This window comes from Psittacula echo (genome assembly GCF_963264785.1).
Source record: "Psittacula echo genome assembly, chromosome: 5".
Lineage (NCBI taxonomy): Eukaryota > Metazoa > Chordata > Aves > Psittaciformes > Psittacidae > Psittacula > Psittacula echo.
Genome location: NC_137739.1, coordinates 79,274,415 through 79,289,491, shown reverse-complemented (window position 1 = coordinate 79,289,491; position 15,077 = coordinate 79,274,415). Strand labels below are relative to the sequence as shown.

Genomic DNA, 15,077 nt, shown 5'->3' with positions numbered 1-15,077 from the left:
CCAAGGAAAGTGTCTCTGTATCCATTAGCTATTGTCTCCCTCTAGCGCGGGTGGAGACCAACCTGATTCCTGCCGCAGCTCTGCGCCTGGCTGGGAACCAAGGGCTGGAGCTTCACAGAGAGACAGAAACTTGCGGTGGGCTGGGAAAACACACCAAGTACCGGTTACCTTTGTACTGATGCATCAGCTTCACACTGATGCACACTTTGGGTTTTGGTCTTCACATTTTATGGCAGCGGATGCTCAAAGAAGAGGGGTTTCTCAGTGACAAAATCAGCAAGCTAAAGCCTTCCAAATCTGAGAGATGGCTGCCACCACCTGAATTTTACAAAGGGCTGGAGAGGACAGAGATGAAACAGCATCCAATCCTCTTCCCGCTTCTCCTGAGGAACCACCCTAACCTCTCTTCACCCTTCAGAGAAGGGATTAGGGTTTGCTTAGCTGGGCTTTTCGAGGGATCTTTTTACAGCTCACTTGAATACCTCAGGGCACCTCCTAAAGCAGAATAAAAACCTGCACTTAAACTTCAAAACGAAAGGTTTTGTGTCCGCTCCTGGGAGGATTTCTGCCAAGAGAGAAAGGGAATGACACTGCAGATTTCTCCCCTTTAAACTAAGCACTGCAGCAGCACCTTCACCCCCTGCTCTGCAGCTTAACACAACAAAAAAACCAAGAGCCTGGAGACAGGGCCAGGTTTCCCTTTCGCCACTCACGCTACCTCTGCTCCTCCAAAGGGTGCATCCAGAGGCACTCCAGGCACCGCTGTCCCTTCCAGGAGCATTTCTTCCTTCAACAAGGCACCATCAGCATTTGCCAAACCCATCTTTTATGAGGAAAAAGAGACATCACTTTACCTGGAGACCCTGGCTCTCACTGGGTCAGAGAGGCAGGTGGGATGAACATAGCAGCTCCTGCTCTGCCTTCACAGCACCACATTAGGGATAGACACAGATGAATCAAACCTGCACCACTTGGTACACGTGCAACTTGTGTCTTGTTTACCACCAGCTTTCCCAGGACCTTCCAAAGCCATGTGAATGCAGGGAGGGAGGCTACTGATGCAGGGAATTCATTAGTGCCTATCTCTGCATGCTCTCCAACCAGCAACACATGTGGCAAGACACGCAGAAAGACTGAGCATCCCTGGATTAGTTATGTGCATACCCTAGGAGAATTGTTACCTGGTGAGCCCAAGGAGGATGGGAAACAGCTCCTTGTGGAGATTCTCTGCTGTCCATTGCCCTTATCCATAATGGGAAAGAAGCAAAAAGCAGCAAGACAGCACAGAGGACCCAAAGGAGAATATCTGAACCAGGGGAAGGTTGATCTTCAACCCAACAGCACACTAGAAAGCAGACGCGACAGAAGAAACTCAGGTCTGCTCTCCCACACGATCACCACACCATCTCCATGACCACATATTTACTAAGTGACAACAGCTTCAAAAAGGAGGAGCTTTTGAATTTGGGTGGCCATGGGGGCTCTCCAGATGGGCAGGAGAGCAATCAGAACAACATGAAAACCCAGCCTGAAGTACCATTACTGGAGCTCGTGGGTTATGTCCATAACTTCAAACCAGTTAAACCTGCATGGAACCATTCAGCTATTTACCCTGCAAAATAGGTGTCTAGACACCTGCCAAATGATCAGCCTCTGACCATAACCTGGTCAAGCGCAGAGACCCTCCAGGGTTTAGGTTTTCCTTAGATCTAGTTGCAGGGGGTGTCACTGGCACTTGAAATGCTTTCTACTTCAAACCGCCTACGAAAGAGACTAATGGCATCTGAGATTTTACTCAATGAAACAACATCTCCAAGGAACATGAACTGTTTAAAGGCCACAGTTGAAACCCAAGGGTAGCTGTTGTGAAGAAAAGCATGTTTTTCAGTTCTCTCTCTCTTCTGAAGCTGTTTCAAAGCTCTCAACTGGACTTGCATTATCTACGAAACCACTGGGTCTGTGTAAGGAAGAAACTTCTTCACTTCACCCCCCGTACAGTGAAGGGTAGTAGGTAACAAAGGATCAAAATATGACCAAGTAATTCCACGAAGGTGAGAGCGTGAAAAGCTCAGGGTGAGCAGTTTGAACCATTTTACCTCTACAATTAATTCACACTGTCTCCTGTTTTGTTGCCTTCTCTCAGATAATCATCTCCTCAAGTGTCATCAAGAGTTAAGCAACAACCTTGCATACTGAAGAATCTACAGAACTGGAGGGCTCCTCCAAAACACACTTAAACCCAAAGCAGAGGAGGGGCACCTGCTCTCCCCACACCCCCGGAAGAATCCCTGTCCCATGTCCTCCCCGTATTTGTTCCCAACAAAGCACCCAGTAACAGACCACATAACACACACACACACACCCACCAAGTCCTTCCACCACAGATTCCCACCCAGGAGGCAGGTCTGCAGCAAACAGAAATGCTCTGCACACCACAGGCAGCTGGGCAGGCTCACACAATACTCCTACAAAAGCTGGCTTTGCCATATAATCCAATGTTTCTAACTGTTCCTTCCCCTTGTAGTCTCAGATTTTTCCCAAAGACAACACATGACACTGAACTACAGTTCATGTGATGGTTTCATAGAATCATAGAATAGTTAGGGTTGGAAAGGACCTTAAGATCATCTAGTTCCAACCTCCCTTCCATGGGCAGGGACACCTCACACTAAACCATGCCACCCAAAGCTTCATCCAACCTGGCCTTGAACACCATGCGATTTCTTCTACTTTTAAAACCTTAGTATCTTTTCTTTAAAAGGAAGACTCACTCTGAAGTTTGCAAGGGCACCAGTCTGCCTCTTCTCAAGATTGTGCCTCCTCCTTTGCCCAGAAATAAGAAGACAGAGTGCAGCTTGATGCTTGTTTCAGGGAGGGGAGAGGTGGAAATCTCACCTGAGTCATCCATGTCCAGTTAAATGAAGAGCGCAGGAACACCTTGAATAATAGCATCCCTTTATTTGCTGACACCATTACAAAAACTGATTACATTAGCAACAAAAAAAAAGAAGGAAAAAAAAAAAAAAAAGAGTGTTTACTTGAGGTTGAAGTCAGAGGCAGCTAATCCCAAAAACGTAATTAAGTAAAACAGTGTACAGCATCGGTATTAAAATGTGATATCACATTGGTGACTTTACCACGTTGGAGTTTTCTGAACAAGTTTTATTGAGCAAAATAAGATACAAGATGTGTTTACCATCTCTCCAGGAATGTAAAGGTCTAATTATCCAAACAGGTTTGTTTTTATTATAAAACTAAACTCTGGAGGTGTCTACAGAGCTGGGTTTTTCTCTTTAAATCAGTAGTCTAACAAGGATTAGAAAAGACAAAACTCTGTTCAGTGTTTCTGACGAAGTAGAAAGGGTGAAAACATAAATAAGGCTTTAATTTGGCAAAATATAATACAATGCCTTCTGCTATCCTCAAATTAACGATTCCCCCAGTGACTTCATTCTGCAAAAGAAACACAGAACTCCATGTCAGCCGAGCAGTTTCCAAAGGGCAGCGCTCTAGCAAATCCACCAGCGCTTCAGCAGCTCACTCCAGCCGCTTCATTAGCTTCAGCCCGCAAAAAAGCCCAGAGAAACAAGCCAGGATGGTGGAAGTGTTCCAGAGCAGAAGCCAAGGCATAGTTTAGCACCCTCCTCCCACGTGCACCAAGCCCATCCTATGAGACTGGGCTCACTCCACCATGGACACCCTGTTACCAGCTCTGCTGCCCATGCTGTATTACAGAGCCAGCAGCAGAAAATACCTAAATTATGAAAAAGCCAAGTCCCCATCCTCAGCAGATGAGAGGCAGTTCTGACGCTTCCAAGAGCAGCATGTTCCGTGACAAGGCTTTGCTGCCTCCCAAACTGAACAGTTCACAACCCGCCTTCAGACCTGGCTCTCAGCTCATCTGGTAGAGGCTGCATCACTTCCTGAGAAAGTTTCATGTCTCAAGTTTATCTGACCATTAGCTAGCTCTGGGTCACTTAAGAAGTTTACCAGCATGATGCAGTCAACCACAAAAGCTCAGGTTTCCAAGCTGGCTATATATTAAAATAAAAGCCTTGTTTGTTTGCCTATAATTGGATAAAGAGTTCATGCCAGACTGATGCTTCAGATACTCATATCCCCATGACCACAGCAAGCCATTGCTGTTAGCTCAGCAAAAGCCCCGCAGGTTACTTTATATCCCCCATTCCAAAGCAATCAAAGCATGGAAGCGTAGACATTTTGCTTGTCTAGCTGGGATGAAGGAAACAAGGCACAGTCACTGGGCCTTGTTTGGGAAACCTGCTGCATGAAGTAGCAGGCACTGGAAGAGAGAGATAGAGAGCTACATGCCTGGAAAGGGACATGGGGGTGTAAGATTAGTCCCAGCTAACTGAAGCAGGAATCCAGAGAGGAACAAATCCAGTGCCTACTAGAAGCTTTCGATGATGCACACATAGGAAGTCTTAGATTTGGACATCTGACTTCTTAAATCTGAACAGGGTCCCACCATCATGGACCAGTGTCCTTCCTGGCAGCCATCCACCAGTTCAACTAGATGGCCACCAGGCACACCTACCTACTAGCTGGTAGTGTTCTTGTCCCTTTGACAGCATTTGGCTTACTGAAACAAGCAACTTCTTGAGATGACCTACATCCTGGTTAAGATTCATTGCCACATTTAGCCTTTTATCAGTCAATTCCTGGAAGAAAGAAAGAAAGAAGAAAATCATTAAAAACTCATTTACAATCTAATTACCAAGAAAGCCTAGAATTAGATCCTCAGTATAAAATTACAATTCCTTGCACAGATGGGAACAATTCCTGTAAGTCAGAGGGTTACAGCCACATTTGAAGAGAACATGGTTCAAAGTCAGGAAGCCATTTCCTGTTCCAGGGAATTACCTGGGCACAATAAGCACCAGTGAAAACACCATGACCTCTGGCTCCCACCCTCCCTGCTCAGGACTACACTTACTCCTTCCAGCTGCTGTGCTGGTAACCACAGCTGATCCAGCCTCAGCAGTTAACCGCCCCACATCCTCACAAGCCTGTATGAAAACCCCATCCAGACAGGAGCACATGGCTTGTAGCAGTGACAATGCACCTAGTGGGAAGGATGACTTCTGACCCCACAGCTGTAACAACAGGGCTGCTGGACCACCAAGGACCTGGTCTGTATGAGGATCTGCAGGATGGTGTCCTCAGCAGTATGTCATATACAAGCACAAAGCAACTCCAGCTGTGAAACTATTTGAAACAGCTTGCTGGAGATACACACCTTTCTCCATCACAATGCTCCTGTTCAGGCTCAGGACATGGGCTGCTGCTTACTACCTATCCCACAGGTTCATCCTCTGCTCTCAGCCCCTGGGAAATTCCTGCTTGCCAATGAAACCTGGACTTGGATGAGGACTTCACAAAGCAGTCTAAGCACCAATCAATATGGAGAAAAGGAAGAAAAAAGTGCTACCAAGAGCTAGAAAACTGGTTTCCTGCCCTGAAATGAAAATGCTGAGCTTGTGGGTTTGTTTGGTTTTTTTTTTCCTCTGAAAAACAAAGTGTCTTTAATGAGTTCATTAACAGTTCAATAACAGTTTATTAATAGAGAAGTGTCCCAACCCAAAAAGGACTCTTTTCCTCTTGCCCCCCAACGCAAGTCTTGCTGAACTAACAGTGATATAATCCCTTGTTTATTACCTTTATTGATTAGCTCCTTCAGAGCTAACTCCCCATCTAAAACACATTGCTACTCCTTATTTGGCTCACGATACGAATGTGCAGATAACCTATAGGAGAGCTTTCCCTTGCAATCTAACAGCTCAAAATAAGTACCTCTGCCTCAGTGTCAGCGATACAGAAGTACCCAGTTCTCAACACATGCCCAGGGGTGTTCACAAGTGCACAGCATCAGCCAACCCTGCTCCAACAGCAAGCTGTTTTAGTAACAAAATGAGACTGATTGCATAATGCCATTGCAAACCTCTCCCTAGAGTTTCAGGGAAATTAGAGCGAGTTCAGAGAGGGCCACTTTCCCAGCTCCCAGTTGGCTGGAAACGCCTCTAGACTTGCTGTAATGCAGAGCGAGCAGTAAATCAAACTCAGCCACCTGCACCATTACAGAAACTACTCTGGGCTCAGGCAAGAGAACAAAGCAGTATATCGCGAAGCTTTTACTTGAGTGCAACTGGTAAACATTTTTCTTCTGTGGAAAAAGAAAACCAAACAACAAAAACCAAAACAAAACAAAAAAACCCACACAACCAACCAAAAAACAAAACCACCAAAACCAAAAGAATCATTGGGAATCTGTATTAGGGTAGCCTTAATCTATTTTACCCTTATTAAAGTAGAAAATCAGGTCTGTCAAGACTGAGACTTCATTTAGCAATCTTACACAGATTGATAAAAGTGGAAAGGCAAATGCAATTAGCATCCCAGCACATGAATGAATCACAGGGCAGACCCATAGTGCTAGGGATGAAAGTGCATGTGCATTAGCACAGAAGCAGCAACGAAGGAGCCTTTCAATTCCCTGTCAGCCCTCATCTCTGGGAACAGCTCTTCTCTCTTATTTACCCCCTTCTGTTTTGTGACTTCACTCCTATCAGGCAGTGTTTACTCATGAATTACAGATGCATCCCCAACCCTCCTGGGGCCAATCCTGAACAGATCCAGATGAATCTGAGCTCAACACAGTCAGACAGCAGCTTCTGCTAACCCAGGAGTGCAAGGCTGCGTTACAGTCCTTACGCAGTCCCAACACCAATCCCTGAGGAACACCACTCGTTACCAGTCTCCAGCCGGACATCAAGCCATTGACCACAACTCTTTGTGTGGGGCCATCCAGCCAGTTCTTTACCCACCGAGTGGTCCACCCATCAAATTGATGTCTCTCCAATTTAGAGACAAGGATGTCGTGTGGGACGGTGTCAAAGGCTTTGCACAAGTCCAGGTAGATGACATAAACTGCTCTGCCCCTGTCCATCAGTTTCGTAGCCCCATCAGAGAAGGCCACCAAATTGGTCAGGCAGGATTTCCCCTTAGTGAAGCCATGCTGGCTGTCACCAACCACCTCCTTGTTTTTCATGTGCCTTAGCATGCCTTCCAGGAGAATCTGCTCCAAGAGTTTGCCAGGCACAGAGGTGAGACTGACTGGTCTGTAATTCCCCGGGTCATCCATTTTTCCCTTCTTGAAAATGGGGGTTATATTTCCCTTTTTCCAGTCATCAGGAACTTCACCTGACTGCCATGATTTTTCAAATATGATGGCCAGTGGCTTAGCAACTTCATTCGCCAGCTCCTTCAGGACCTGCGGATGGATTTCATCAGGTCCCACGGACTTGTGTTCGTTTAGGTTTTTAAGATGGTCTTGAACCAGATCCTCTCCTACAGTGGGCCTGGGGTCTCCATTCTCACAGTCTCTGTGTCTGCCTTCCAAGACTTGGGTGGTGCGGTCAGAGACTTTGCCAGTGAAGACCAAGGCAAAGAAGTCATTAAGAACCTCAGCCTTCTCCAAATCCTGGGTAGCCAGTTCTCTCGATAGCTTCTGGAGGGGGCCTACGTTGTCCCTAGTCTGTCTTTTATTTGCTATGTACCTACAGAATCCCTTCCTGTTATCCTTCACATCCCTAGCCAAGTTTAATTCTAAATGGGCCTTAGCTTTCCTCACCTGGTCCCTAGCTTCCCAGACAACATCCACGTATTCTTCCCAGGCCGCCTGTCCTTGCTTCCACTTTTTATAAGCCTCTTTTTAACTTTGGATTTTCCTAAGCAGCTCCTTATCCATCCAAGGAGGTCTCTTGGCCCTCCTGCTGCACTTCCTTCTAGTTGGGATGCAACACTCCTGAGCCTGTAGCAGGTGATCCTTGAATATCAACCAACAGTCTTGGGCCTCCCTGCCCTCTAGGGCTATATCCCATGGAACCTTACTAAGCAGGCTCCTGAAGAGGCCGAAGTCTGCTCTCTTGAAGTCCAGGGCAGTGAGCTTGCTGCACGCTCTTCTCACTGTCCTGAGGATCTCGAATTCAACCATCTCATGGTCACTGCAATCAAGGCTGCACTGGAGCATCACATTTCCAACCAGCCCTTCCCTGTTGGTGAGCACGAGGTCAATCATGGCACCTCTCCTTGTCGGCTCCTCTATTACTTGCAGAAGGAAGTTGTCTTCCACACAATTGAGGAACCTCCTGGATTTCTTGTGCCGGGCCATACTGTCACTCCAACAGGTATCAGGGTGGTTGAAGTCTCCCATGAGAACAAGGGCCTGCGAGCGTGAGGCTGTTCCTATCTGTCTGTAGAGTGCTTCATCCACAGATTCCTCTTGATCAGGCGGTCTGTAACAGATCCCCACAGTAATGTCTCCCATCACTGTTCTCCCTTTAACCCTGACCCACAAGCTCTCTGTTGACTGATCACCTGTCCCCAGACAGAGTTCCATACTCTCCAGCCTATCCCTAACATAAATAGTAACTCCGTCTCCCCGCCTGCTGGGCCTACCCTTTCTAAAGAGCCTGTAACCTTCCATTCCAACACTCCAATGATAAGAGCTATCCCACCATGTTTCTGTGATGCCTATTATATCATACCCCCGTAGATGTGCACGCATCTCTAATTCCTCTTGTTTCTTCCCCATGCTATGGGTGTTTGTATAGAGGCATCTGAGCTGAGCTCCAAATGAAGCCGGCTCATTGTCTGGAGCGGCTGGAATATCTCTACATTGCTCTGAGCATTTATTATAGGTGTTGGCAACTGACTGGGTGTGTTGGGATGGAATGATGCCCCCCTCCCCCAACACATCTAGTTTAAAGCATCCTTGACCAGTCTGGCAAGCCTCCTACCAAAACCGCTCTTCCCCTTCTTTATCAGAGCAGCTCCACCAGCCCCCAGTAGGCCTGGCCTAGAAGCTTGGGTCCCGTGTTCAAGACACCCAAACCCCTGACTATGGCACCATCCTTTTAACCATTTATTAACCTGGCCAATCCTCCTAGCCTTTTTAGGGTCCTCCCCTGTATCCTGGAGAATTGATGGAAAGACAATCTGAGCTCCAGAGCCCCTAACCACCACTCCCAGGGCTCTGTAGTCCTTTATGTTCTCCAGCCTACTGCTATCAACATCACTAGCACCTACATGGATCACTAGAAGTGGGTAATAGTCAGTGGGACTTACTAGAGCAGGCAGCCTCTCTGCAACATCCTTGATCCGTGCCCCTGGTAGGCAACACACCTCCCTTGAGACTGAGTCAGGCCGACAGATGGGTGCCTCGTGCCTTTCAAAGTAGAGTCCCCTATCACTATGACCTGTCTCTTTTTCCTGGCAGCACCAGTAGTGATCTTCTTTACCAGTGCACCAGCCGGTTGTTTCTGGTGCGAGTACGTTTCCTCATCAGCCCCCTGCAGGGCAGCAAAGCGGTTCTGGGTGGGGACAGCAGATTTAGGACTAAGCCCTTGCTTTTACTTGTCCTCTTCCTCCTTTTTTTGTTGGTTTTCTTAGTTACTGTTTCCCAGCTTCCTGGGCTAACGGCCTCCTTCTTCCCTCCATGAGCTTCAGGGGACGCTTGAAGCCCCTGCACATTTTGAGCCTGGAGCAAGCAGCCCTGCTTCCTCTCAGCTTCCCTGACGTCTTGCAGTCTATTGACAGCATCCCAGAGCTCAGCCACCTGCTGCAGGAGGACCTCCACCAGGGAGCACCGAGTGCAGCCCTGCCCGTTGTGCACCGTTCCCTCAGGAGACCAGTGCAGGCACTCTCTACACTCCGAGCTCTGCACTGCAGCCTCCCCTCTCATCGGCTCTGTCTGGGTGCCTACGCTGGCCCCCGCCGGGGCAGCCAGAGCTGCGCTCCCTGGGCAGGTTTTTACCCAGTCAGGGCTGGCGCCGCTCCTCCTGGCTCCGCCCCCTGTGAGTCGCTGCTCGCGTCAGCTGAGCTGCCGGCTCCTGGGCAAGGCCTGCCGAGGACCTGAGGCTCCCTCGGCGGCTCTGGGCGCTCTGAGTTGAGGCTCCTGGACGCTGAGCTTCCCCCCGCTCCGGTGTTGAAGGCGTCCTCTCTCCAGCTACTCACCTCAGCAATTCCTTGCTGTCCCCAAGCCCCATGCTCCCAGAGGCTCAGGACAGGGCATGTCCTTGGGATACAGGGATGAAGAGAAGGGGATGGTAGCAAGGAAGCCCCTATGATCACAGACCCAGTAGCTGAGACACGTACTGAACTGACACATTCCCCTCCACTGTGCTTTACAAGTACAGCATTTTCAGCTTTCAATGATGGAGTGTTTTACACTAAGATCGGGGGGGGGGAACACATTAGATTTCATATAAGCCTCAAAATAAGTTTACAGCCTAAGCCAGCTGCTGAATACAAATGACTTCCTCAAAGCATACTAAAAGGCACCCTTTAGTCATCATCTAGTCCCATAACTGACAAGGAAGCTGATTAGAAAAACCAAATGCTCTATTTTTAAATAGAAAGAAAAGGAACCTAAAGAAAGCACACAGAATGTGTTTGAGAGTTTACGCAAGCATCATTTCTCAATTTTGCAGGTTGGTTCCAGTACTCAGAAGGAACAAATGCACTCATTTTCGAGCATGTGTTTTCAGGTCTCTAAAAAAAAGAAAAGACAGACACTGTTGCTAGGTGGAAGTGGCTGGAAGACTTTTCTTTTTTAATCTGAGAGCTATTTTAAGCTGGGTTTTTAGGCCTCTAGGCAGACAGCTTCTGGTTTTGCCCCTCCCTAAAAAGAAAAAGGCAGCAATAAGGGCTTGAAGAAGATGCTAAAGAAGATGTTATAATTCCAGCCTCTGCCAATGGCTACCTGTCAGGAGCGCTGCATAGACAATTAAAGTATTTTTACTAATGAAGTCTTAATTACAGGTTTATTAGGACTGTTTTTCCACACTCCTCTTCAGAATAAAGCAATGGATATTCTGGAGGAAACCTGGTTAGGGTTCCACCATGTGCCCACACAGTTACAGGAGAGCAATGCATGAGCCAGAGGGGTTACGAAATTAAGGCTAAGGCAGTTAAACTAGCACACTCGGGCCACTGCAGGACATAACTAATGACACCTGGCTCAGGACTGTCACCAGTCACAAAGCCAAACAGCTGATGGCACTCCTGTTTTGACATACCACACAGATAAGCCATAAAGGCATAGCAGAGAGCAAGCAGTTTGTCATTGGTTTGAGGAGGGTTTTCTTCTCCAGCTTGCTGCACATGGGGATGCAGAGCACCTGACTGCCACCATCACAAGCTGGCCTCCTGCCGACAACACAGGAGAGGGCCCAATACTCTCCCCTTCCCTCCCAGGAAACCAGCTCACAAGGTTGGGACATCCATGGTCTCATAGGCCCAGCTGCATCTCTAGCTCAGTGATGCCAGTGGCTCAGTGTGGATATGGTGAGCCCACAAAAGAAGGGCTGATCAGCACCCATGACTGATTACTCTGGGAAAGCCATTTCATTTCTGCTAATGACTACAAAGGCAAAGGCTTTTCTACAGTACACCTCAGAGGACTCCTAGCTTCATCTTGCAGCTGACGAAGCTTCTTACATCCAGCAGCTAAAAGAAGAGGATTTAAATTGTTCTATCAGCAAGTGCTCCTCTCCCACTCAAAGAGCAGTGTTTCATTCCACTTTGGACATCAGAAGAAAGTGGGTAATGAGTTCTATTGACACCACATAGCTGCATCTGCTTTAGCCTTCCCCTGGATATAAACACCAGTAGTTGCAGTGCTCAAGTCTGTTGCTTACTGAAGCTAGCAAGATTTTGCTGCTGGACCACATCAAGGTCAGCACAAATCCCCAGAAGCCAGGATCAGCTGAAGCTGAAGTCTGGCACCTACTAGTGGCTAAGGACAGCCTCTTGCCCACAGCTGCAGAAAAAAAGAAGGGTCAATGCTCTGGCAAGAGCCACTCTCTGCCCTGGTGTTACAGAGCATGCAAGACTGCCTTCCTTCTTTGCCATTAAAAATGTCAGCAAACCCAAGAGTTAGTATTTGAAGTTCATTTAGTTATCAGCAGATTTATTTTTAGCTTCCCTTCTTGAAAGGGACAAGTCTGGGGTATTCCCCATTTTGCTCAAACCACAAAACCCACTGGAAGCCCAGATCTCATGTCTGTAATCTCTCCCCTTCTTCCTTGCAAATTCAAGCATTGAGAAAGAGGTCACAATCCAGGTGACTGCAGAACTCCCAATGCATCCTTGGGATACAGCTCCAAGACACCACCCTGACAAGCTGTAGGGCATGAAGCTTCATCAAGCCTTAATTTACCATCAGTAGCACACATTCTGTTTCTCTGGCAAACCTCCCTTCACAAAGTTTGTAACTTTGTATGAGACTTGCATTGCCCCTGAGAATGGGCTCTAAAGAAATACTCACCGACTCTGTGCAAACATCGCTGTTTTCAATAACATTGGCATCCCCAACAACTTTTCCGATTTCCCTCTCAAGAGATGCCAAAGACTCCTGGGCCTAGAGGGGAAGGAAGGAAAGAAAGGAAATAAATAATAAAACCCCACACAAAGCAGAAGAGGCACAACAAGTAGTGAAGGCTGAGAAGCAAATCCCCATCTCTCCAAGAGCCCTAGAAACACAGAAAATCACTGTTTAGGAAGAAATCTGTTTCATACCCAACTTGCTCAGGGGACCAACACATTTGCCAAGATTGACATGTCTCCTTATAATCAGCATGCTGCATGTCAGCCTGCTTGCATTTGAGAGCAATTCTATGGGGAGGCTTTAATAGTCTCATGTCAAGTTAATAGGTAAAAATTGTGCAGGCAAATTTTCTGTGCAAGAGTAACAGGTCTCCAAAAGCCTAATATCAGATTTGCATTTATACAGAATATACCATGAACCATGCTCACTTCATATGTCAACTTCCAACATAATTGTCCTGAGCAAAATGTTTTAAACGTGTTATTACAGCAAGTCTCCTTTACCTTCTCACCTCCTGGCACTGCTTTTGCAATCATCTGTCCCTGTCCCAGGACAAGACTTGCCCCTCCAACAGCTCTCACCACTCTAGTGCTGTAAGAATACAGCCCAGTTTCCTTACTTTGCAGAAGGAAAAAGGTGTTTTACAGTCTGGAGTCAGAGCTCAGCCCCTTTGCAGGCTATTCTTGTCTCCATTTATCAATTCTCCCATGAGAGGTTTGTTTCTGGATTGAGAGACAGCACTGAGAACTCTCATGCTTAAAGATTTCCCATTCCAATCTATCTTGCAAGAGTGGCCATTGAGGAAGAGCAGAGGTAACCCACCTGCTCATCTCATCAAGCTTGCATAGAGCTAACTTTAAAGATTTGCAGTCTACTGGACTATAGGTGATTTATAACCACATGTAAATGGGCAGACAGTTGTAAACCAACCTGTAACCCACTGCCATTTGAGACTGGATTTAAAAGTTTCAGGCCATGGGGTGGGGTGGGCTTTTTGTTAGGCTGGATTTCTTTAAATAACAAATTATGTGTCAGCCCCAAATCACCACTTGTTCCCACTAGCATAGAATTATCCTGCACAAGAGACTCTTTCACAAAGGATAATTAAACTGAACTGTTAGTTGCACTTTTATCATTTCAACAGACATGCAAGTATGTTGCATGACACCCACATTTCCAGTCACCTGGGGAACCAGCAAGTAGAATAAGACACCCTTCCTTAAGGCAGGCAATCTCCTCAAGCTGCTCAAATAACCACATTTTCCAGCACTGCAAAACTACAGAACTTTGGGGGTTTGATTACATTTACAGCTGCAACTGTTATGGGTCACTGCTTACCTTGGGCAAGTCACCAGCTACCTTTTGTCTCTCATTTTGATCAACTTTGAGTTTTGATAGTGTTTCATTTAGCTGTGTTTTCAGCTGCAAAACAGTAACAAAGAAAATCAGTTTCCACACACACACACTGAGACTTCATCTGTCTACATTCCATGGACGATCCCAGTGCACACTGACTGCAAAGGGAGTAAGGTAACTTAACAATTATTGCACACACTGGATTAGTCAACATGTATGATGAGGTTTACAAGGACAGTCAAAGAAGAGAGACTCCATCTGTAAAGATAAATGTAAAGAATGGAAACTACAGAAGACAACATAGTTGGCATCAGCTTCATTATGTGGTTTTAACTTTTAAACTGTATTGCCAGTAGGAATATTGGCAATATTGACAGTACATAAGCTTCTCCAGCACTCTTACCACAAAAGTCAGCCCAGACTCCAACTTAATTCATAGCAAATATGCAAAAATGTAGAATGCCATCTTCCTAATTCAGGCTAAACAGTAACTTTACTGCCAAATAAACTAAAAAGCTGTACTTGTCATCTTAATAAAGCACCACTTATTATAACTATGTTGACTTATCCAGTCTGTTGATGTCACATAAAGGCATGAATCACTGACAGGGGTATATTAAGCTGTTGACTGTGTTTAGATTCAACCAAAAAAAGTGAAACTATTTCAGTCAAGAGGCATGAACACTTTGTACTGGCTACCCTTAATCTACAGCCTTCTAAAGGATATAAACATTTTTTAAAGGAATATTTCAATTGCTCTTCAACACAGCATAAAGAACCAGCCACAGCACTTAAGGCTTGAGCCTCAAACAGGAGTGCTGACAAGAAGCTCAAGTGCCCGTTTTGTTGGATTTGTGCTTCTGAAGTGCACTGTGCTAATGTTCAGTATTCCTCCTGCCAATCTTCTTGGGAGCCAGCAGGGGATTAAAGAAGTGAACAATACCCTACTCAAGAGCCCTGAGTTCTCACCGATTTCAAACCTACATGTTCTTTTTGTCTCACCCTTGGAATATTTTCCTCTTCGGAGCACCTGGACTGGTGGATGCTGGCTTTCTACATTTTGGGAAAGCACTGCATTTTCAGCTTCTCTCGTTGTTCGCTTTATAAATTAGTAGGAAACACATTTTGAAATTCCATCGTTTCTATTCCCCAACCTCAAGTCTACTGCAAAAAGGCCACTAATATAGACTGGACAGCATTCCCAAGACACTTACATGAAGGTAGTTCTTTACCACCTCTCCTCAAGCTCCTACCACACAGCATCACCAGACTGCAGTGTGAAGCTGCCCTAGCAGGGAGTTCAGCTTTTTAA

At 46.4% G+C, this 15,077-nt stretch overlaps 1 protein-coding gene across 1 annotated transcript in view; it reads right to left on the bottom strand.

Annotated features, from left to right (window-relative positions):
- Positions 1–2,556: 2,556 nt before the first annotated feature.
- KTN1 (kinectin 1) overlaps positions 2,557–15,077 on the bottom strand; it is a 59,970-nt gene continuing 47,449 nt past the window's right edge. The window contains exons 40-43 of the mRNA XM_080620214.1: positions 13,748–13,831; positions 12,350–12,442; positions 4,559–4,682; positions 2,557–3,453 (exon numbers count right to left, since the gene is read on the bottom strand). Coding sequence (XP_080476340.1) covers positions 3,449–3,453; positions 4,559–4,682; positions 12,350–12,442; positions 13,748–13,831 — 306 coding nt within the window. The 3' untranslated portion in view covers positions 2,557–3,448. The remainder of the gene's footprint in view (positions 3,454–4,558; positions 4,683–12,349; positions 12,443–13,747; positions 13,832–15,077) is intronic.